Source organism: Somniosus microcephalus, chromosome 24, assembly GCF_052327205.1.
Source record: "Somniosus microcephalus isolate GS21.2 chromosome 24, FLI_Smic_1.0, whole genome shotgun sequence".
NCBI lineage: Eukaryota > Metazoa > Chordata > Chondrichthyes > Squaliformes > Somniosidae > Somniosus > Somniosus microcephalus.
The window spans coordinates 29,554,372-29,576,584 of record NC_141010.1 but is presented as its reverse complement, the minus strand read 5'-3'; the positions used below and the strand labels follow the sequence as shown (position 1 = coordinate 29,576,584).

The window sequence follows — 22,213 nt, the reverse complement described above, 5'->3', positions numbered from 1 at the left end:
TATCTGAGTTTGTTAAGTATCTTCATGACATTTTCTTAAAGGCACCAATTATTTTAAGAACGTAAGAATTTTTTTGGGAGATACCCATTAGCCCCAATGAGCCGACATACTTTTGATAGTTTAACCCCCACTTACTCTCCTCCTTACCATATCCCTGCTCTCTCCAATAATGGTTCTAATTGCCTCATAACCCTATTTATACTACCCACTTCTTTGGCATTTCCTGATAACTTGTTCCATATTTATTGTCCTTTTGGTGAAACAGTTCCTAATTTAACTTGTGTCCCTTAGTATTTGAATCTTTCACCATACTGAACAATTTGTCTACACCTACTTTGTCAATTCCCTTTCTTGTCTAGAAAACTTCCAGTAGGTCACCTTTCTACTTGCCCCAGCCCTTTTGTTATTGGACAAACAGTCAATTATTCACCCATTCAAGTCTAATACATGTTAGTGTTTGTGACAGTTCAACTGCTCAAATAAACCCTTTCAAAAGCTTTGGTTAAGCTATTGGCACTGCAGCATTACCTACCAGTTTAATTAAAGACAGCATCTGTTGTTACTGCTTGAGCAAGTACATGATGCACAGCTTCTCCTTACCTTGCTTTCATTAAGCTGATCCTCTTCTTTGACTGCTGGGATTAGCTTTAAGGTTATTGAACCCTGACACTGGGCCTGCATAGATAAAATGTAAATATGTCATACCAACACTATCAGTGGGGCATTTTCACTTTCCTTTGTTCATAGCTGGAGGTAGCACTCAGCTTTCAGCTTTGGCGAATGTCTTGCTTATCTAGGGATAAAATGAAGTTGTACAGTGTCAGTGCCTCTGAGTCAGAAGGTTGTTGGTTCAAGTCCCACTCCAGGGTCTTGAGCACAAAAATCTAAACTGACACTTCCAGCAGAATGCTGCACTGTCAGAGGTGCTGTCTTTCGGGTGAGATGTTAAACTGAGGCACTGTCTGCTCTCTCAGGTGGATGTAACAGATCCCATGTCACTATTTTGAAGAAGTGCAGGGGAATTATCTCTGGTGTCCTGGCCAATACGTATCCCTCAATCAACATAACAAAAAAAACAGATTATCTGGTCATTATCACATTGCTGTTTGTGGGAGCTTGCTGTGTGCAAATTGGCTGCTGCGTTTCCTACAGTGGCTACACTTCAAAAAGTACTTTATTGGCTGTAAAGCACTTTGAGATGTCTGGTGGTCGTGAAATGGCGCTATATAAATGCAAGTCTTTCTTTCACTGTAAATTTTACAAAGGGTTCTAGGTTCTCCTTTTTCTTTTGATGCTGTTGGATTATGTCCAGGAATGCTTTATTCCTTGTCAGTAAAGCACTACCTTTATGCCACTGATGCGATTATGTCCTTTTATGCACCTGTATGTGAAGTTTGCTGATACCTTCTACCCTTATGGTATAGACACTAATGATGTGGGGTTATCAACAAACATTTATTTAATCTGCATCAAATTCCTATCTTTGCAATTAAGAAAAATGTTAACATATTTAAATAGATTAATGCCACAGTCAAAATAGTGGAGAGGAATTTGATACGAATGTATTAAGCATTCATACAGTTACATTATCCACATTTATTTTCAATGTTTTATGCCAATAATCACTCATATAAATTTGTATATTCAACCCTGGCACTTCATTTAAGTTTTGAGAGGTTTTAATACCAGATTTGTATGTTAAGACATGCTGCCTCTGTTTTTTTCCCTTCTATCTGATTATCGTGTAAGTGCTTTGTTGTGCAGTGCCATCTTCCACCAGAACTTGGGTCAAGGGCTAGCTAGCACTGGGAGAAGCAGTGCTAATGGTCTCCTCCAGATGCAGACACTGAATTGGCCAATAGAGGCTGTTCATAATCTGCGGAAAGGACTATCGTTCTTGGTTTGTCATACCAAAGAGGAGAGTTTAAAATCATCAGGCATCTTCATTGAGCATCCAGCTGAGGAAGTCAACACGTGCATGACTGCAGGTAAAAGTTGGTCAAATCTGAGATCTGAATCCGTAGCTAAATAGCTATCAGTTAAGTCAAAATACTTCATAACAAATCATATAGTCCATGTCTGTCATTGCAACACTAACTTTTCTTGAATATGTTTTCAATAAATAAGACTATTACAATAAATATATTTAGAATTGCTGCAGAATTTAGATGACCTACCATAAAAGATGCTTTAATGCTTATTCAAAGAAAAAATAACAAATGCAAAATGAAAATCTTCTTTAAAGAGAAATTATATACCAGAATCTGACTGATCTCTTCAGGAGTCTTGTGCTCAACTGGAATTTCATTGACTTCTCTGAGCTCATCTCCAACATGAACTAAACCTGCAGAAACAAAAACAAAATCAACGCACATCTTTAGAAAGGAATGCTTAGCTAACGGGAGAGATAATCCTGGCTCAGTTGGTAAAGGAAAATGTAACTGAGCAACACAAGCCAGAAAGTTTTAAGTTCAATGCCCAGCCTGTGTTGAGTGAGCTGATCCCAGCCAGGGTGGCAGTTGTGGGTGCTACAACTGGCCTTAGACTAGTGAGGAGAAAATCAGTCAGGGTTCCCATTCCCGATTACTATGTTGATTGCTGGTGTGGTTGTATGTGTGTAGATGTCGGGTGAGGATAGTGTTGGGCACAACTGTGAAGCCCTCCATAGTCAAACAGCTTAACAGCACTCGCCGTCTAGACTCACATCAAGAATGGTTACCTGGACATGGGATTGGAGGTTGACTTATAACTAAGGAACTCTACCCCTGCAATAGTCAGCATGTCAGAGAGGGTACAAGAAACATGGAGGGACATAAAACACTGAAAAATCATAGTTCTAATCCAATAATACTCTCAGATGCCACAGTATTGCCACTTATGTCTTTTCAAAATTAATTATTTTGCTATAAGCCGTGTTGTAGAATTCGCGAAATTTTCATGATTAATCACGCAAGAAGTTAGGGTTAATAAAACAGCTTTATTGACCAAAAGAAGCTTGTACAGAGAAACCTTTGATAAAAGGGCACAAAAAAATGGCCGCCAGACCTCGTGACCAGCTTCTGGGACCATTTGAATTTCTGTTACTGCAAGCCAGACAGGCTTGTGGATTAAGGACATTAAAGCCCGCGAAAACCAGTTTCGGGAAACCGAAACTCATGGAACTGAGTATACATATTGATTAGATTATAAGTACAGGACAGATTTGGGTAGCAGGATGAGGCCCATCAAGAAATGGGCGGACAATGGAATGAACACTTTAACCCATTTACTGTACAAAGAGAAGCCGTTTAACAGCCATCAAGGGCCATCTCCAGACCGATCAATATACAAGCCGAGTTACGGTGACAAAGCAAAGACATTATCGGCCCAGGAAGGCCAGTTAAGCTATCACCGACTCCCGTTATGAAGACAAAACACCCCTGCAGAGAGTTCTGCCCGCCAAAATTATTACAAAGACAGGACTATGATTTGGCGGGAGATAAGAATGTTCCAAAAAGGTATAACTGTGGATTGAAAAGGTCCATCAGGATGATTCACTACGATTCACTTCGAGCTTCACTTCGGCTTCACTTCTTGGACACTTCAAAAACGCTTCGGGACAGACTCCATCGGAACCAAGCAGCATTTCGGTTCGGACCGTGTTCGGTGTTCGGGCAGGCAAGGCCCGGCCACGACGAGAAGACGACGAGGGTGGCCCGGGTACTTTGGTCGGGAGATCATCGACGACCCAGGCCGAAGAAGAAGACACCCTGTACTCCAGCTCTCCCTCCAAATCAGAAGGACAATTATTATGACTATATAAGAGGACTCTCAGGGCCCAGCACTCCAGTGTCTCAACGTCACATCGGTAATGGATTCATCCATGTGCATCCAGTTCTTAAAGTCACGTCGGTAACGGATTCATCCGTGGCGAGCGCTCACCAAGGCTGTACCGGCTGCCTACATCGCAGGAGAACCAAGAGGAAAACAAGCTGCGCCAGAACTTACCAAACCCACGTGACGACGGAAAGCTGTGTCGAAAGGCTGCAAACCCCTTTTCGCAATTCTTAAAGTGGTGAGCATGATCCCGAGTTCCTCAAATCGAAACTTAGTTAGGTCTAGGGGAGGGGGTTAAGGGTAGTTGTAATGTGTTACCCCTTTTACGATGTGCCGTGTGTTCCCCATTTCCATAGAGTTAAGTTTATAGATGTGTGCATGCTTGTAGTTTCTTTAATCTGTGCATATGACATGTATTTTATAATGTTGCAAACTGTTCAATAAAGGCATCCATTTTGTGCTATTCGACCTGGTCTATTGAGTTTTTCTGCACTACAGCTCCCTGCACCTAAGTCCAAGGTCGAGAACCGTAGGGGCGAGTGGGTCGAACCACTCACGGGTAATTATTGCAAGAAGCCTGGCAGGAGACCAGAGCAAGCAAGAGAAACCCCCTACAGTGTGTTATAACCAAGCATAGACCAAATGCTACATTGCAAAAGGAAATTACAGTCAATTACTCTTAAAAGAATACTTAATGGGGTAGTGGTCTGAGTACGTGTTGGTGGCTGGGAAAAGCTTGAACGAAGATTTTATTTTTGCATTTCAGAAAATGGTGGACATGCTGCCCACAATTTATTGATATACGGTGACGGGATTCCCATGTGAAGGGGGTAATTTTGTCTTTGGGCGACAATGTAAAACAGACGATACCGGTTCACCTGCCTGTTATACATCGCTTCCAAATGAAAATCGGGAGAGATATATTGCCGATGGGCAAAGGCAGTGGGACTAATTGGATAGCTCTTTCAAAGAGCCAGCACAGGCAAGATGGGCTGAATGGCCCTCTTCTGTGCCGTGTCATGCTATGATTCTATGAAAAAGGATGTTTTCCCAAGGAGAACAGCATCCGCCATTACAGCATGAAGGACACTTACCACTGCGGTCTGCGGCCCCACCTCGCATGATCCGTGCGACAACCACCGCGCCTGTTTGTTCATCCATCCTAATTGTCGCTCCCTGTTGATGTAAAAGAATGCATAGTTGCTGCCAAGCTGTGAGGATTGATGTTTGTTCTGGCATTTTAATTTTCCCACTAATCTGTCACCCATATTTCTTTCATGGTGTGGAGATGCCGGTGTTGGACTGGGGTGGACAAATGTAAGAAATCACACAACACCAGGTTATAGTCCAACAGCTTTATTTGAAATCACAAGCTTTCGGAGCGCTGCTCCTTCATCAGGTGAAGTGGAGAGATGCATAAAAACACAGCTTATATAGTCAGAGAATAATGTCAGATGTTTACAGGTAATCTTTCTAACTGCCATTTATCACACCTCAGCAGAGAGATAATCACAGCAATCAAAGGTGTAAATGGTATCCATCTGTAAACATCTGACATTATTCTCTGACTATATAAGCTGTGTTTTTATGCATCTCTCCACTTCACCTGACGAAGGAGCAGCGCTCCGAAAGCTTGTGATTTCAAATAAAGCTGTTGGACTATAACCTGGCGTTGTGTGATTTCTTACATATTTCTTTCAATCAATGAATCATGCCGTGGTTTAATCACAACATGGAAAGACAGGTACAAGCGGCTTTTAGTGCTTCTGGGTAAACTCATTAGATTATTAAGCTAAAGAATGACAGGGCTGTGTAATAAAATACCTTCTATTTTATATTTCACCTTAAATCCAGCAATATCATACAGCGTTTTAAGGATCAGATTCAGGTGCAATATTAAAATCTTTCTAAACAGCAATGACATTTTCTACTATAATTTTCAAAAATAACTTTTATATTTTGCAAATATGTTACCACAGAAAAATGATGAGTTAGATCCTAATTTGATCCTATCCTGTGATGTTACTCCTGCTCTCGGCAAAAAATACTTTGTCTTTCCCCATGCCAATCAAATGCATTTAAAGGCCTTTTTAAATCTAAAATGAAAGCAATTTGAAATAAAAACATAACTGCATTATGTACTAGATGTTGACAATTTAAATTTCATTTTTATTCCATTCTGCTATGAATGAGTTATGCAGTTGATCTCCCTTGAGGAATAGAGATTGTTCTGACCACTTCAACATGCTAAATCCGATATAGGAGAGAAGCTCTCACCTTTCTGCACCATTGCGACACATCTAATTCCCATCATCTCTCTTTCTTTGGCCTTTCTGAACACGTTTGCTGAATTACTGCCTATCAGTGTCAAAGGTGAGGACAGTTTCAACTGCAGACCTTTAACCACTGAATTAAATTAAAACTGCCCCAGTTCATTGAACCTAGGATTTTTTAACGACTGCTTTCTCAAGGTAAAATGGTCATGTTCTTGCTTAGTGCACCCCCCAATCCCCAGAACATTCACTGCTTACATCTTACATTTGCACTTCCAGATACATTAAACATTTATATGGTTATAAATTATTACAGCTGAATTAGTAACCATACTTAATAATTCAGTACGATCGTTTTCCAGATTCTCTGTAGAACAAAAAGAGGACAATCATAGCATGGAACAAAGGAGCAGGATACAGCTGATGAGATGCAAGTCTGGACTGTGGCTGGTTTGGGGTTTGCATCAGCCCTCCTGAATATCACTTATTGAGGCCCCAGATCCAAAATGACAATAAACTTCCTTCTATGGTCTGACTTCAATCACATTTTAAAACAATTAAAACATGTCTATATGCTCACACACAAACAAATGTATTCAACTGTGGTGTGTTCTGTTAATTAAGTCAAATCAAAACGATTAAGATTCCGAATGTAAGTCTAAATATAAATTCAGAATACCAATGGCTCTTTATTTTTCACAAGGCGGACGATCTTCATAGATTCCTCCTCCTCCTCAACTTCTAGGTCATCTGGCATTGGTGGTAGCACAGGATCAAAGGCCTTGCGTGCAACTGTGTCATGGGCGGAGAGCACAGCCTGCGATTGTTAAACACAATTTACTTTCACATTAGATGATACAGTATTTTTATATCTTTATGATCATGTTGTATTCTCCCCTCTGTGTTGTGTGCTGCAGGAGGCTACAACCTGAACGAGCATTTCTAAAATCTTACAATATATATATATATATATTTTGAGTCACTTTTATTTCAGAATCACTGACTGTTGATTAAAGTACATTGATTGCATCACAACCATTAAACCTTTGATGTGGATGTTATTGTGCATCAGCCTCAAAGAGCTTGCTGGCATTCACCGTGATAATTGCTGTAAAAGATCCAAAGATGAATTAGAATACTCTCACAATGGTATCTATTATATGAAAATAATAGACTGGAACAACTCTGAGCCTGTAATCTCATCTCTGGATTTGTTTGATGGTTTTTCATTGCTTGATATTAATTCTTGGGGTTAGAATTGCTGAAACGAGTGTGGAGGCAATGGGAACACTGTGGTGTTTGTGTCACAAGTGGCTGACCTGCTAAATTTTCCACCATTAAGCATTCAGAACAAGATCCCACCATGTAATCCGCTACTGATTACTAGCTGACTGTTTAAGGGGCAAGGTGTCTGGCACTGCTGCAGCTATTTAAAGAGGAAAGTGTTTAAAGGGAAGGAAAAAAAAAGGTTGCCAACACTCATTCAGCAATGGAGGAGCAGTGTGACGGAACATCAAGGTTTCATGATTCAACAGTGGAGGTGCTGCTGGAAGAAGCAGTGCACGGGACGGTTGCCCTGTATGGTGCTCCAGGGCACCTTTCCCCATAGGAGAGTCGTCCAGAGTGCCTGGGAAGAGGTGGTGCTTGTAGATTTGTATTTGTAGAGCAATACATCAGTATAATATACTGTATTCGCTGCTCACTATGCGGTCTCCTCTACATTGGGGAGACCAAACGCAGATTGGGCGACTGCTTTGTGGAACACCTCCGTTCAGTCCGTAAGGGTGACCCTGAGCTTCCGGTTGCCTGTCACTTTAATTCACCGCTTCACTCCCACTCTGCTCCCTCTGTCCTCGGCCTCTTACATTGTTCCAATGAAGCTCAACGTAAGCTCGAAGAACAGCACCTCATCTTTTGATTAGGCACTTTGCAGCCTTCTGGACTCAACGTTGCGTTCAACAATTTCAGACTATAACCCCTGCCCCCATTTTTCAGGCTGTATGATTTTGCCATCCCCATTTGCAACATTTTATCTTTCCTGCCTCTTACATAAGCACAGAATATTCCTTCAATTCCTTCCTCCCCTCCCACCCTGCCCACCCCTCCCTGGCTCAGCACCTGCTTAAAATCTGATACATCTCCAGCTTTTTCCAGTTCTGATGAAGGGTCCCAGACCTGAAACGTTAACTCTGTTTCTCTTTCCACGGATGCTGCCTGGCCTGCTGAGTGTTTCCAGAAATTTTCTGTTGCTTTTTTACTTTATTACTACTTTGTTCAGGAATTTTCTTTCTACCATTGCAGAATAAGATGGCAGCAAACCCATGGGTGGCCTTTCACAGTAGTTGATGTAGTGCATTGGACAATGTTGGGAATATTGTTTTAGGCCAATGCATGTGTGAACAGAACTGTTAATAAAAGGGCAGCTCAGGCATTCAGGTGAAAGATTCTTCTATAACAGCTGCTATACTACTCTTTGTGGTTTTAAAGATGTTTCCGCAGCAACATTCTCAGAGTTGCCACTAATGTCGTCCTGTGCTCTTGACTGTGGGTCCTCCTCCCCCATCACCTTCTCCATGCTTAGACCTCTCTGGCAACAGTTGGAGCACACTGCAGAAATGACGATCTTCGATGCCGTGACTGCATTGCATGATGTCCCTTGATCGAATGAAGCGCACGCATGGTTTCATATTTACTTCTCAAAAGGCGCAGGACTCTGTAGCTTAATTGGCGAGATTGTTGGGTGGTGAATTGCCTGGTACCTGCACACTCAAAACCTACCCTATGGTTTACAACATCATCTAACCTCTGTAATGAGGTCCACAGTTTCCATCTAAAGTAGGCATATTGATTTATATCATAATATGTAGCTTTTAATCTCCATTTTGGTCTGTTCCATTGCTATTAAACATTTGAGTGTCAAGTCATTTTAAATCAGTGTTTGTTCCAGCCTTGGTCTTGAAAAGTAATGAAAATCTTGGGAAATCACATATGGTCTGTAATAAGTTATACTTATCAGATACTTGGAGAAAATATTGGAATCATAATAATGCTCAGATTAAGAATGTATTTGACAGGACCAACTGACAAGAAAACTACTAGGCACTTGGTCTAAGCGTTAAACAAAGCTTTAATCAACTGTTTTACAACATGGAGGTCTAGTTGTGTCCTTCACTAGTTCCTGTTAAGAATGTCCTGCGCAAGCTGGGCCCGTGCCCGAGTATTTATACTCTCCCTGGACAGCGCCACCCGCAGGCTGCTCAGTATTATTTCATAAGTCTTTCTTTCATGAATGACTGATTCATGTCACCAACCATACAAACTATTTTTCTTGGTCTATGTCTCATCAGTGAATGATATACAGTTGCATGCTTGTATCAGACATTGCTAGGCCCCAGATGAACCCTGATTGTTGTTGCTTGTTAGTGTATTTGTTATGTTGATTTCCAGGCCAGTTACTAATAAAATCCCTTCAGGATTGCTGGCACTGAGCGGCAAGAAATATCACTGTATTGTGGTGGTAAACGAAATACAATTGGATGAAGTTGTTCTGGCGCTTGAAGTTTTGTAAAATACTACACAACATATTTGAATGCAAGAGATTGTTTACATTTCTGTGAATTAAGGGAGTGAAACTTCGCAGTTTATAAAATATAGAAGTCTGTATGTTACTTTTTCAGGCTTTAAGTATTTTTAGAATGGGCTTTCTCAATGGTCAGCCTGTAATGCATTGCTGTGCTAATGTATTTGGCTACAGGGTACCCGGGCATGAGCTTTTCATTGTGATTCCTGCATTCTGGCATCAGACTGGCCATTGCTGATCTGACAACTGTCACTCACTTTGTGTCAAAATGAAACCTATTTTGACATATATTGCTTTGAAAATAAAAAAAGTTTGAATACATTTGCAATCTGTCTCATTCTTTTTGATTCCAAATGTCACTCCTAACATTTGCCTGCTGTAGGCATCATGGGTATTGAGGGGGAGAGATGCTAAGTGCAATCAATTATTTCCCCAGATGTAACTTAGAGGGCACATAAACCTAAGTTACATGTGTAACTTCTAATGGCTGGTTTCAGGGTAGCACTAGCCTGGCTGCAAATAGTGTGCTGCCTTTTCTCTCTTAGTTGGAGGATTTTGTGTAGTTTGCAGGATCTGAAATGAGAGGAGGAAGATAAACATGCTTGGCTGATGGAGTAATGATAAGTACATCACCTAGCATAATACTAAGCTATACAGGCCACAGTGATCCCAGGTTGGATAGCCAGTCTATGATTTACAAACTTATCTCAGTTTGGTACTAATATTGCTACTAAAATTGGCTTTCGTAAGACCTAGGAATCCCTTTCTTGATCATTGATCCAGTGACCCTCTGAAGCAAGATTGAGTAGAATGGGCCTATATTCTCTGAACTTTAAAAGAATGAGAGGTGATCTCATTGAAACGCATAAAATTCTTAGAGGGTTTGACAGGGTAGAAGCTGAGAGATTGTTTCCCCTGGCTGAGGAGTCTAGGACAAGGGGTCATAGTCTCAGGATAAGGGGTCGGCCATTTAGGACTGAGATGGGGAGAAATTTCTTCACTCAGGGCTGTGAATCTTTGGAATTCTCTACCCCAGAGGGCTGTGGATGCTCAGTCGTGGAGTATATTCAGGACTGAGATCGATAGATTTTTAGTCACTGAGGGAATCAAGGGATATGGGGATAGGGTGGGAAAGTAGAATTGAGGCAGAAGATCAGCCATGATCTTATTGAATGGTGGAGCAGGCCTGCGGGGCCATCTGGTCTAATCCTGCTCCTATTTCTTATGTTCTTATGACACATGATACAAAGATATTGTGTGTATATAGATGTTGGGTGAGGACATGACTGAGCTCAGCTCTGATGCTACATTCAAATAGCCAGCTGGTAAGGTGAACAAATAAAGGATGGCCATTTGAGTGACATCTCTGATGGCTGCTGATACCTTTTAGAACTATAATCCGTGAGGGGAAGTGGGAGGGGGGGGGAAAGAGCGAACACTCTTGGGGGGAAAAATTAGGTTGATTTGCGCCTCTCGGGGGCACTAACGGGCACAAATACCCTAGTGCCCGGGCGCAGCACTGCTAACACCTCCCGCAAAATTCAGTGGTAGGTGAGCATTGGCAGTAGCACCCCAAAAACATCAATGAGAGAAATAACCATACAATCTGTTTTAATAATGTTGGTTGAAAGATAAATAGTGGTCAGGGCACCACCCCTGATTTTTATGAATAGTGCCATGGGGTTTTTACATCTACCTGAGAGGGTAGACAGGGCCTTGATTTAATGTCTCAACTGAAAAACAACACCTCTGACAGTGTAGCACTCCCTCAGTACTGCACTAAAGTGTCAGCTTGGATTATGTGCTGGAGTGGGACTTGAATCCATGACCTTCTGACTCAGAAGGCCAGAGAGTTTTACCACTGAGCTAAGGCAGACATCTTGTTCCACATCTTTGAAGCAATTTTGCTCTCTCCCACTTTCTAAGCATTTTTATAGCAGACATCCTCTATGTTGACTTTGATTATGTGGGCAGATTCTACTAGGATTAAAGACGTTGAAACACACGATGTCTCGTACAAAGATTAATCAAATAGTCCAAAGCTAAAAAGGATAATTATTTTCATACAAAAATGCTGCTTTTCACTAATATAATGTGCGGCTATTACATTACAGAGAATTCTTACCTGAATGTGTGGTTTAGCCAATAAATGCATCAGTTCGCTTATGTCATTGTTGTTTGGTCCACTCTGCAGTTCCTCTGATATCTACAAGAAGTTTAAAAAGAATTATAACAAAGATTTATGTTTCATCTGAATAGAACTCTCAAAAATGTCTCAAATGCTTGCCATACAATGAATTAGAAATACAGTGACCCTATGTAGGGCCAGGCGCTGACTTTACGTCGAGCTCTTAGTGACCCTATGTAGGGCCAGGGGGTAACCAATGTTCCCTTTAAGCATCGCGGCCGTGCAGCTCTTGGGACCTCCCGTGCAGCTGGCTCGCCGGATTTCCAATGCGAAAAACCGTGCATACATGATATGTTTGATGGAGCGCGCAGTCCCTTAAAGGGGCTGCGCACGCAAAAAAAGGGTTGAACATTGGCAGTGATCCTATATAGTGCCAGGTGGTGACCCTATATAGTGCCAGGTGGTGACCCTATATATTGCCAGGCAGTGACCCTATATAGTGGCAGGCATTGAACCTATATAGTGGCAGGTGGTGAGCCTATAAAGTGCCAGGTGGTGACCCTATATAGTGCCAGGTGGTGACCCTATAAAGTGCCAGGTGGTGACCTTATATAGTGCCAGGTGGTGACCCTATATATTGCCATTCAGTGACCTTATATAGTGCCAGGTGGTGACCCTATATAGTGCCAGGTGGTGACCCTATATAGTGCCAGGTGGTGACCCTATAAAGTGCCAGGTAGTGACCCTATATAGTGCCAGGTGGTGACCCTATATAGTGCCAGGTGGAGACCCTATATATTGCCAGGTGGTGACCCTATATAGTGCCAGGTGGTGACCATATCTAGGGCCAGGTGGTGACCCTATATATTGCCATTCAGTGACCTTATATAGTGCCAGGTGGTGACCCTATATAGTGCCAGGTGGTGACCCTATAAAGTGCCAGGTGGTGACCCTATATAGTGCCAGGTGGTGACCCTATATAGTGCCAGGTGGAGACCCTATATATTGCCAGGTGGTGACCCTATATAGTGCCAGGTGGTGACCATATCTAGGGCCAGGTGGTGACCCTATATAGTGGCAGGCAGTGACCCTATATAGTGCCAGGTGGTGACCCTATATAGTGCCAGGCGGTGACCCTATATAGTGCCAGGTGGTGACCATATCTAAGGCCAGGCAGTGACTCTATATATTGCCAGGCAGTGACTCTATATATTGCCAGGCAGTGACCCTATATAGTGGCAGGTGGTGACCCTATATATTGCCAGGCAGTGACCCTATATATTGCCAGGCAGTGACCCTATATATTGCCAGGCGGTGACCCTATATATTGCCAGGCAGTGACCCTATATAGTGGCAGGTGGTGACCCTATATATTGCCAGGCGGTGACCCTATATATTGCCAGGCAGTGACCCTATATATTGCCAGGCAGTGACCCTATATAGTGCCAGGTGGTGACCCTATATAGTGCCAGGCGGTGACCCTATATAGTGCCAGGTGGTGACCATATCTAGGGCCAGGGGGTGACCATATCTAGGGCCAGGCGATGACCCTATATAGTGCCAGGCGGTGACCCTATATAGTGCCAGGCGGTGACCCTATATAGTGCCAGGCGGTGACCTTATATAGTGCCAGGTGGTGACCCTATATAGTGCCAGGTGGTGACCCTGTATAGTGCCAGGCGGTGACCCTATATAGTGCCAGGCAGTGACCCTATATATTACCAAGTGGTGAGATTTTTGTTGTAATAATGTGTTCACTGATTCTTGATAAATTTATTAATTCAGTTTGGATTCTTTTGTGGTGTATCTCATTTCAGCTTTGTGCTGTGATATGGCCTGCAACAGGGATGATGGGGATGTGGTGAGCAACAGGGATCTAGGCTTTAATTCATTGGTACCGCAGTTTGATCAGATGGTCAGAGACCGCCATTCCAGAAGGCCGATTGAGTGGCTGCCTCCTCCCTCGCTCCTGGTCCTATTCCTCCTCGTCCTCTTTTTCATCCTCCTCATCTTTCTCTTCCTCCTCATCCCCCTCCTCCTTCTCCTCTCCCTCTTCCTCCTCCTGAGGTGCTTCGCAATCCTTGGTGACAAGGGCTGGGCCCTCATGATGCCCAAGTTGTGGAGCATGCAGCAGACCACCACAAAATGGGGCACCCGCTCAGCCAAATACTGGAGGACTCCTCCTGAGCAGTCAAGGCAGCGGAACCATTGCTTCAGCAGGCTGATGGTCTGCTCAATGATGTTCCTGGTGGCAGCATGGCTCTCATTATATGAGTACTGGGCAGGGGTGTTGGGGTTGTGGAGGGGAGTCATGAGCCAGGTGGAGAGCGGATAGCTCTTGCCTTCGAGCAGCCACCCTCGAGGAAGGGTGCTGGCACAGGATGAAGGCATTGTGGCTGCTGCCAGGATAGTGGGCATTCACATTGAGGATTCGCTGTCTGTGGTCGCACACCAACTGCACATTAAGTGAATGGTAGCCTTTGCGGTTATGGAAGATCTCAGGATTGTTATGTGGTGCCCGCAAAGCCATGTGGGTGCAGTCAATGGCGCCCTGCACTATGGGGAATACGGCTATCCTGGCAAAGCCACATGCACGCTCATCCTGCTTCTCTCTGGTGATGGGGAAGGAAATGTAGTCCCTTCTACTGTAGAGAGCCTCTGTGACCTCCCGGATGCAGCGATGGATGGCGAATTGCGAGATATTAGCCACGTCTCCTGTTGCAGACTGGAAGGATCCGCTGGCGAAGAAATTGAGGGTGACAGTGACCTTGACTGCCACTGAGAGAACTGTGGTCACTCTGATCTGCGGCTGGAGGTCTGGTTGCAGGAGGTGGCAGAGTCTGTGACCATCTCCTTGGTGAAGTGAAGCCTTCTAATACACTGCTCCTTGCTTAATTGGAGGTAGGAGAAGTGCTCTCGGTATACCCTCAGAGGGTAAAGCCTTCTGTTGAGAGCCTTGATGGCCTTCCTCCTCCCCCTGGCAACATGTTCCAGTCTTTCTTGCTGCCACCGCTCTCTCCGCAGTAGATCCTGGAGGGCGAGGTCCACTGCCAGTACAGCGCCCATTAATGTAACCAACTGTAGCAGTTTGATCTTTTTACGAATAAATGTAGCTTCTTTTTAGTTGCCACGACACTCCTCATACAAAATACATTGAAATTACGGAATGAGACTGTTGTACAATGTGAAACTGACAAGAAAGCACTGAAACTCCACTAACCTACAGCTGCATCTCATTACTGATGATCCCTTTAAATAACATCCCTGGAGCCGGCTTCCTGCTGCTTCACGCCAGCTCTCCCTGTTGCTGTTTACTCCAGGCGCTAAGGTAGGTGGCGATAATCAATTTTGCAGATCGGGCGGCAAGTGAGCGTTGCACACTCACTGACATCACGATCCACCTGGCATTGAGGCTCCCAGCAATAACTGTTAGCAGTGGCACTGCAGGAGAGTGGGATTTTACATGCACCATTGGATTCGGCTCACCCCAGTGATAATGCTATAGTGCCCCATTAGCGCTATCTGCTGGCACTAACGGGAGGCGCTGAGGTACCTAATTTTTTCCCCATATGTTTATCATATACTTCAAAAAGTTTATATTGAGTGCTACTAACTGAAGCTGAAGATAGCTGACATCCAAGACAAGAGTTGCGGGCTGTCGCGTCACCTCATGAAGAATCCAATTTGGAATTTTGACAGGCTTAAAATATGATTTTGTCTTCACGTTTGACATGACCTCTGCTGTAATCTGCAAAGTGGGTCCAATAAATTGTGAAAAGGACACCTGGCCTGTTGAGCTTTCTTATGAAGCATAGAGCCTGGTATTTTTGGCAGGCTTACCATGGTTCTGACTTTAGATTCAATATGATCTCCGCTTGAATTTTCATCAATATGAAGGCAACAAAGGGGAAAATTGAGCCGCTGTCACCATAGAAACATACAGAAATCCCATAGAAAACAATATTTAAAAAGAGAATTCAGTAGATAAGAAAAGCATGTTACTCCCCAACAACAAAATTCCAGGGGGGGAGAAATTGGCCTTCCGTTAGCGCCTCCCGTTAGCGCCTCCAGGGGTGATAACGGGACGCTAAGGGCTTACCGACCGGGCGCGGTGAAATTACTGCTCTAAAACCTACCGCCTCGATCTCCTGCATCAACAATGGCTGCTTGGGGAGCGTTAATTAAAGGCAGTGGTGGTCAGGTAGGCCAAAATATAATAATGTCTCCAGTGCGCTGTATTTTAAAATTTTTCCAGCCCGCGATTGATCAAAGTGCTCGGGGCTGCTGTGCGCGTATCGTAGGTGCCATCGATGACCATTCCCAGCCTCGATGACCGCAGCATTGGCCCTTCCCTTTAAGGGAGGGAAGGAGCCTGTAAAACAATCAACACGATGCCGAACATTGTGCAGCCCTCTGCCGCTACCACCCCTCCCAATCCCTTTAGCGCTCTAAGGGAAGTGGTAGCGCTTGTTATAGCACTCCACTTCCCTCCTGGAGCGCTAAACTGGAAGTTCCCGTCGGAATCAATTGTGTAGCGCCCGATGATACAATTCCGCTCCCACCAAAGTTATCGCCTCAAACGGGGCGCTACGCAATTTATAGCTGCAGTTTTCCTTTTATCGTGACTATAGCTGTCTAATAGAAGTTTTATCCTTTTTTCCAAACTAAAGGAAAACAATGTTTAGAATAAAGTCAAGACACACTGTGGAGAAAAACACATCTGAGTAAGGGCAGTCTCCCAAATTATTTCTATAAACAAACCATCGGCTCCTTCCCTGGTGAGGATTGGTTCTTCTTCAAATTCTAGCTGTCCATATATCATTCATTGGTATGAAAGGCTATAAGGCTTGTTACGAACAGGAAAAAGACGAGTAGGCCCAACCAGCCTGTCACTGTTTGCTCAGTCTCAGTGTTGCTGACAATTGTATTTCACTCACAAGCTTTCTAAGTGTTCATATTTCTGAATGAATCACAAGCATTGAAGAAACTTCAGTAAATGACAAGTGTTGGCAACGGTGATACCCCAGCCCCATCCATCAGCCTACTCACCATACCCTTCTATCCCGGAAACATATCTAATTACCTCTTGAATTCAGTTACTGCCCACTTCAATGGCCTATATTTCTAAATAAGAAACTAATTGGTTTGTAATTACATTAGCCTTAGTGTTTTCATGGTATATTATAGCCGTTGGCATCACAGTGTAATTGTAGGATTTTATAGCTTGTATTCAATGGTGGTTTTAAATAGTAAACTTAATGTACACGTCATGGTCTTGTCTCTTTAATACAGTTTAATTGCCACATTCTTGATTTGATCTAATTTGAATGTCTTAAAAACCTAATATCTGGTACCAAAAAAGTTATATCGTGTAGTCTACTTATAATGAGTGAGCTATAGGAAATACGATTTATATATATTTTAAGGAAGAGAATCAAACATTCTATTTTATTTATGATGCAACTAAATAAAATAGTTTTCCTGTTATAATTATCTACTGCCCAGTTATAGTACAAATCTGGTGACCTTACATTATTTAGCTCGCTAGAAGCAGTGGAATAAAGACTCAAATCAATGACACTGGTGCTTCCAGTCATAAATTACTTCATCTTGCCATTTACTGAATCACTTAATTATGCTTGCTGAAAGCGCTCTCCATAGATTTAGTTCCAGGAAGAGGTTATCCCTCTTTGTAACTTAACCTCAGTTGGCTATATCTCTATCTGATTGGTTGCGTTTCTGCTCTTGCTCATTTCACGTTCTTTTTACAATATTTCTTCCTCCTTCATCATTTCTTATTAGTTCAAGTTTCTGAGGCAAGAGAGAAAAATTGCTAATTTCTTTTCCTTTTCAATTGCCTTGAGAATTGGGTTGTCTTTTTGTTCTCTAAGTGATGACCTATCTCTGCCCTGAATCTGTCTCTAATTTAATTTCATTTCCCTACACTATCCATTGTTCACTCAGCCACTTCCTGACTTAATGAACTCCTGCTATAGTTACGTTATTTAAGGCAAATTAAATTTCACTTTACAGCGGATTTCGCTGTAGTGCTGTATAAGTTATATAAGAACATAAGAAATAGAAGCTGGAGAAGGCCATTTAGCCCTTAAAGCCTGCTCCGCCATGCAACAAGATCATGGCTGATCTTCTACCTCAACTCCACCTTCCTGCACTATCTCCATATCCCTTAATTCCCTTAGTTCCCAAAAATTTATTGACCTCTGTCTTGGATATACTAGACGACTGAGCATCCACAGCTCTCTGGGGTAGAGAATTCCAAAGATTCACAACTCTTTGAGTGAAGAAATTTCTCCTCACCTCAGTCCTAAATGGCCGACCCCTTATTCTGAGACTGTGACCCTGTGTTCTAGATTCCCCAGCCAGGAGAAACATTTTCTCAGCAGTAACCCTGTCAAGCCCCTTAAGAATTTATTTTATATGTTTCAATTAGATTACCTCTCATTCTTCTAAACTCTAAGGAATATAGGCCTAGTCTATGCAATCTCTCTCTCCTCATAGGGCAATCCTCTCATCCCAGGAACCAGTCTAGTGAACCTTCACTGCACTCCCTCTAAGGCAAGTATGTCTTTCCTTAGGTAAGGAGACCAGAACTGTACACAGTACTCCAGGTGTGGCCTATCTAATGCCCTGTATAATTCTTTACTCTTATACACTAATCCCTTTGTAACAAAAGCTAACTTTCCATTTGCTTTCCTAATTGCTTACTGTACCTGCATGTTAACTTTCTCTGATTCATGTACAGGGACACCCAGGTCCTTTTGAATGCAAACATTTCTCTGTCTCTCACCATTCAAAAAATATCCTTTCTTGTTTTTCCTACCAAAGTGGATAACTTCACACTTCCCTACATTGTATTCCATTTGCCATGTTCTTGCCCACTCAGTCAACCTGTCTATATCTCTCTGCAGCCTCTTTGCGTCCTCCTCACAGCTTACTTTCCCACCTAACTTTGTATCATTAGCAAACTTGGATACGTTACACTCAGTCCCTTTATCGAAGTCATTAATATAGATTATAAATAGCTGAGGCCCAAGTATTGATCCTTGCGGTACCCCGCTAGTTACAACCTGCCAACCTGAAAAAGTCCCGTTTATTCCTGCTCTCTGTTTTCTGTCCATTAGCCAATCCTCAATCCATGCTAATATATTACCTCCAATCCCACAAGTCCTAATTTTGTGTAATAACCTCTTGTGTGGCACCTTATCGAATGCTTTTTGAAAATCCAAATACACTACATCAACTGGTTCCCCCTTATCCATCCTACTAGTTACATCTTCAAAAAACTCTAACAGATTTGTCAAACATGATTTCCCTTTCATAAAACCATGTTGACTCTGCCTAATCATAGTATGATTTTCTAAGTTGCTACTAATATGATTAATTTTCTGCACTTAATATGAGGCATGAAAATATGGCCACTATACTATAACAAGCAAAAACAAATCAGACTTTGTGCTTTCCTAACAGTTGGCATGGTATTGAGCAGCAAGGGTGATCCTGGGTCGCTTAATTTTGCCTTTATAAGTTCAGTATTACCAACAGGACAATGTATTTGCCTGGTCTACTACTGATGGCGTCTCATCCCACTGACCAATAGTAAATGCAGCGCAGAAAAATATCATTCTCTAGCACTATAAGCGAATCATCCGGTGGATCTCAAAATTGCCTACAGCAGAATCATTTTTCAATGTGCACAGTGTTACCCTGAGGAGTGACGGCTTTCTGTTGCCGGACTTCTGATTGTAGCTACTTACATCCTCCGCTAAAGCTGCTGCACTATGTAGGGCAGGGGCTGGGCCTTGCCTGACAAACTGCCGGAGCTTCTGATGAATCTGCAATGGAAACGGAGACTATTTACCCAACTTTTACTCCATCCAGGTGAATCTATGATTAAATGAACTACAGAGAAAAAACTGGGCTACAGGGGTAGATTTTCAACTTGCTGCCCAGGCATAGAAGTGGCATTCTGATGCATTCAGTGACAAAGTAAATATCTCAGTAAAGATATGCAAAAAATGTATATATGTTGACTAGTGTGTAATAAAAACGGACAGAATTAAATTACGTGATAATGGAAGCCATCAATCTAATAGTTACTGTAGATCAATTCACGGTGTGTTGCGGTCAATATTATTCTGCACTACCCTTTCAGTCAGGTCTACATGAAACAAATACCAAGCTCTTTAATGCGGTTTCCATTTATTCCCACAAATCAAATCTTAAACTACTTCTCCCTGAAGCCAGGGCTAGCAGGGTGTTTTATGTTACAGTACAACATAGTCAAAGTATAGCTCTGTGGTCTGTGCTACACCATTTGCAATACTATACCTTCAAGAGCGAGTTGAAACTATTTTCGCTGAAGACTTCTGTAAGGAAGCCAATTTCTGCTGTGAGGTTGGCATCTGGTCTTAGCTGTGCTGTCAGAAGAGCCAGTACCTCATGTAATCCTGCACAGAAAACACCACAATGATACCCTATGGGACTGTCACAGGAAACACCATATTGATACCCTATGGGACTGCTAAGTGTTTTAGCTTTGACCTCTTGACAGTTGGGCATTATTCTGAAAGTTCTGTTATTTAGCAGACCAAGTAAAGCATTTGGGACCATATGGCTTTGCCCATAATCCTAAATGTTATAAAGGGATATAGCTGTACATTTACCAACACCTTGAGTCAACCTTTGTTTCACTGATTTAGATGCTGTATGGCAGCGGCTACTTGGTGGTTACACTTGTGCCCACCAGTGCCCTCCTGCCAGAGTTTGTGGGGTCAGCAGGTGGTAACCTGATTGGCAGAGGGCTGGCCGGCACCCGCACCACTGTGAACATTATTCTGGTGTCTGCCTGCCTCATGCGGCCAGAAAATCAGGTATCCGCCTGTCAGTTGGGGAGGGGCATTGCTCAGGCCACCTCAGATTCCATTTTGACCCCCCTCCCTCCTCCCACCATGCAAAGAGGCTGAAAAGGTACCAATATTTGATCTGTTTGGATCTAGACCGCTTCTCTAGTCTGGACCCCCACACTTGTATGCCTCATTTCTCATGACCTATCATGCTGAGTCTTGACTTAGGTGGGGAAATGAGAACTCTATGTGTAGGGAGTTTCTGTCCCCTTGGTGTCATGGGCCTTGTAAGGGGCATGTGGAAGTTCCATCCCTTTCTAGTCTGACCAGGAATTCCCAGAATCAGAGGGCACCCGGAGTAACTGAGTCCTGCCTTTTCCAGTGGCTTCTATTGGAGTTATGCCAGGAGTCCAGCGGAACCCCCAAGGAAATTTGGGTTTTTTGTATATAACTCCAGTTCTGTTATGAATAGGAAATACTGTGTATAATCCACTTTCTCCATTCATAATCCCCAAAAGAATTTCATAGTATCATATCAGCTAGACACAAAACATTTGCTTCAGGGCTTCCTTTAAACAGTAGCATATAAATGGGTAACAAGGGGTAACTGAGAGAGACCTGTAAGTGTATAGGTTTCTGACCTCCCCTACTAACATTTATGAATTCATGATTATTCAATAGAATACTCGTTCTCTTCAAATCAAAACAATATGTTTATTAAAGTGCTTCTTTTTCAGACAGGAACATTTCCAGTTCCAAAAATGGATTAAAATTTTGGGAGTAATATGAATGGGCCATATTTAGGTTCCATAATTCTCGTTTCCAACATGGTGGTCTATTGCAAGTCTTTTGCAATCATTTCAATCGTCATGAAATGTGTGATTTACATAGAGTGCAATTATAGAATCATAGAATAGTACTTCACAAAAGGAGGCCATTCGGCCCATTGAGTCTGCGCTGGTTCTTTCGAAGAGTAATCCAGTTAATCCCACTCCCTGCTCTTTCCCCATATCCCTGCAATTTTTTTCTCCTTCAAGTATTTATCCAATTCCCTTTTGAAGGCTACTATTGAATCTGTATCCACCACCCTATCAAACAGCGCATTCCAAATCCTAAACACTCGTTGCGTATAAAAGTTTTTCCTCATATCGCCTCTGGTTCTTTTGCCAATCAACTTAAATCTGTGCCCTCTGGTTATCAACCCTTCAGCCATTGGAAATAGTTTCACTTTATTTACTTTATCTAAACCCTTCATGATTTTAAATACCTCTCTCAAGTCTCCTCTTAGCCTTTCCTGCTCTAAGAAGAACAATTGACTGATAGGGAACTTAAGTACAGTGAAACCATTCCAGTCTCTTAATTCCTAAACCATATAACTGAATGAAATCACATTGGGCTAAAAATTGAATAGCGCCCCAATTGGGCCGCTAAAAGTAGCGCCCCGGAAAAATTAGCGTCCCCGTGCCGGAAATTGAGTGGTTGCGCCCCAAGAGGGAAGCGGGGCGCTACTGGAAGTGCCCCGCATCCCTCTTGGGGCACTGTGAGTCAATAT

At 42.8% G+C, this 22,213-nt stretch overlaps 1 protein-coding gene across 1 annotated transcript in view; it reads right to left on the bottom strand.

Annotated features, from left to right (window-relative positions):
- The window catches only part of LOC147101162 (MAGUK p55 subfamily member 3-like), an 83,905-nt gene that overhangs the window by 36,433 nt on the left and 25,259 nt on the right, over positions 1-22,213 (bottom strand). The window contains exons 3-9 of the mRNA XM_085966377.1: positions 20,147-20,265; positions 19,573-19,650; positions 11,795-11,875; positions 6,769-6,906; positions 4,911-4,992; positions 2,259-2,344; positions 601-675 (exon numbers count right to left, since the gene is read on the bottom strand). Coding sequence (XP_085822503.1) covers positions 601-675; positions 2,259-2,344; positions 4,911-4,992; positions 6,769-6,906; positions 11,795-11,875; positions 19,573-19,650; positions 20,147-20,265 — 659 coding nt within the window. The remainder of the gene's footprint in view (positions 1-600; positions 676-2,258; positions 2,345-4,910; positions 4,993-6,768; positions 6,907-11,794; positions 11,876-19,572; positions 19,651-20,146; positions 20,266-22,213) is intronic.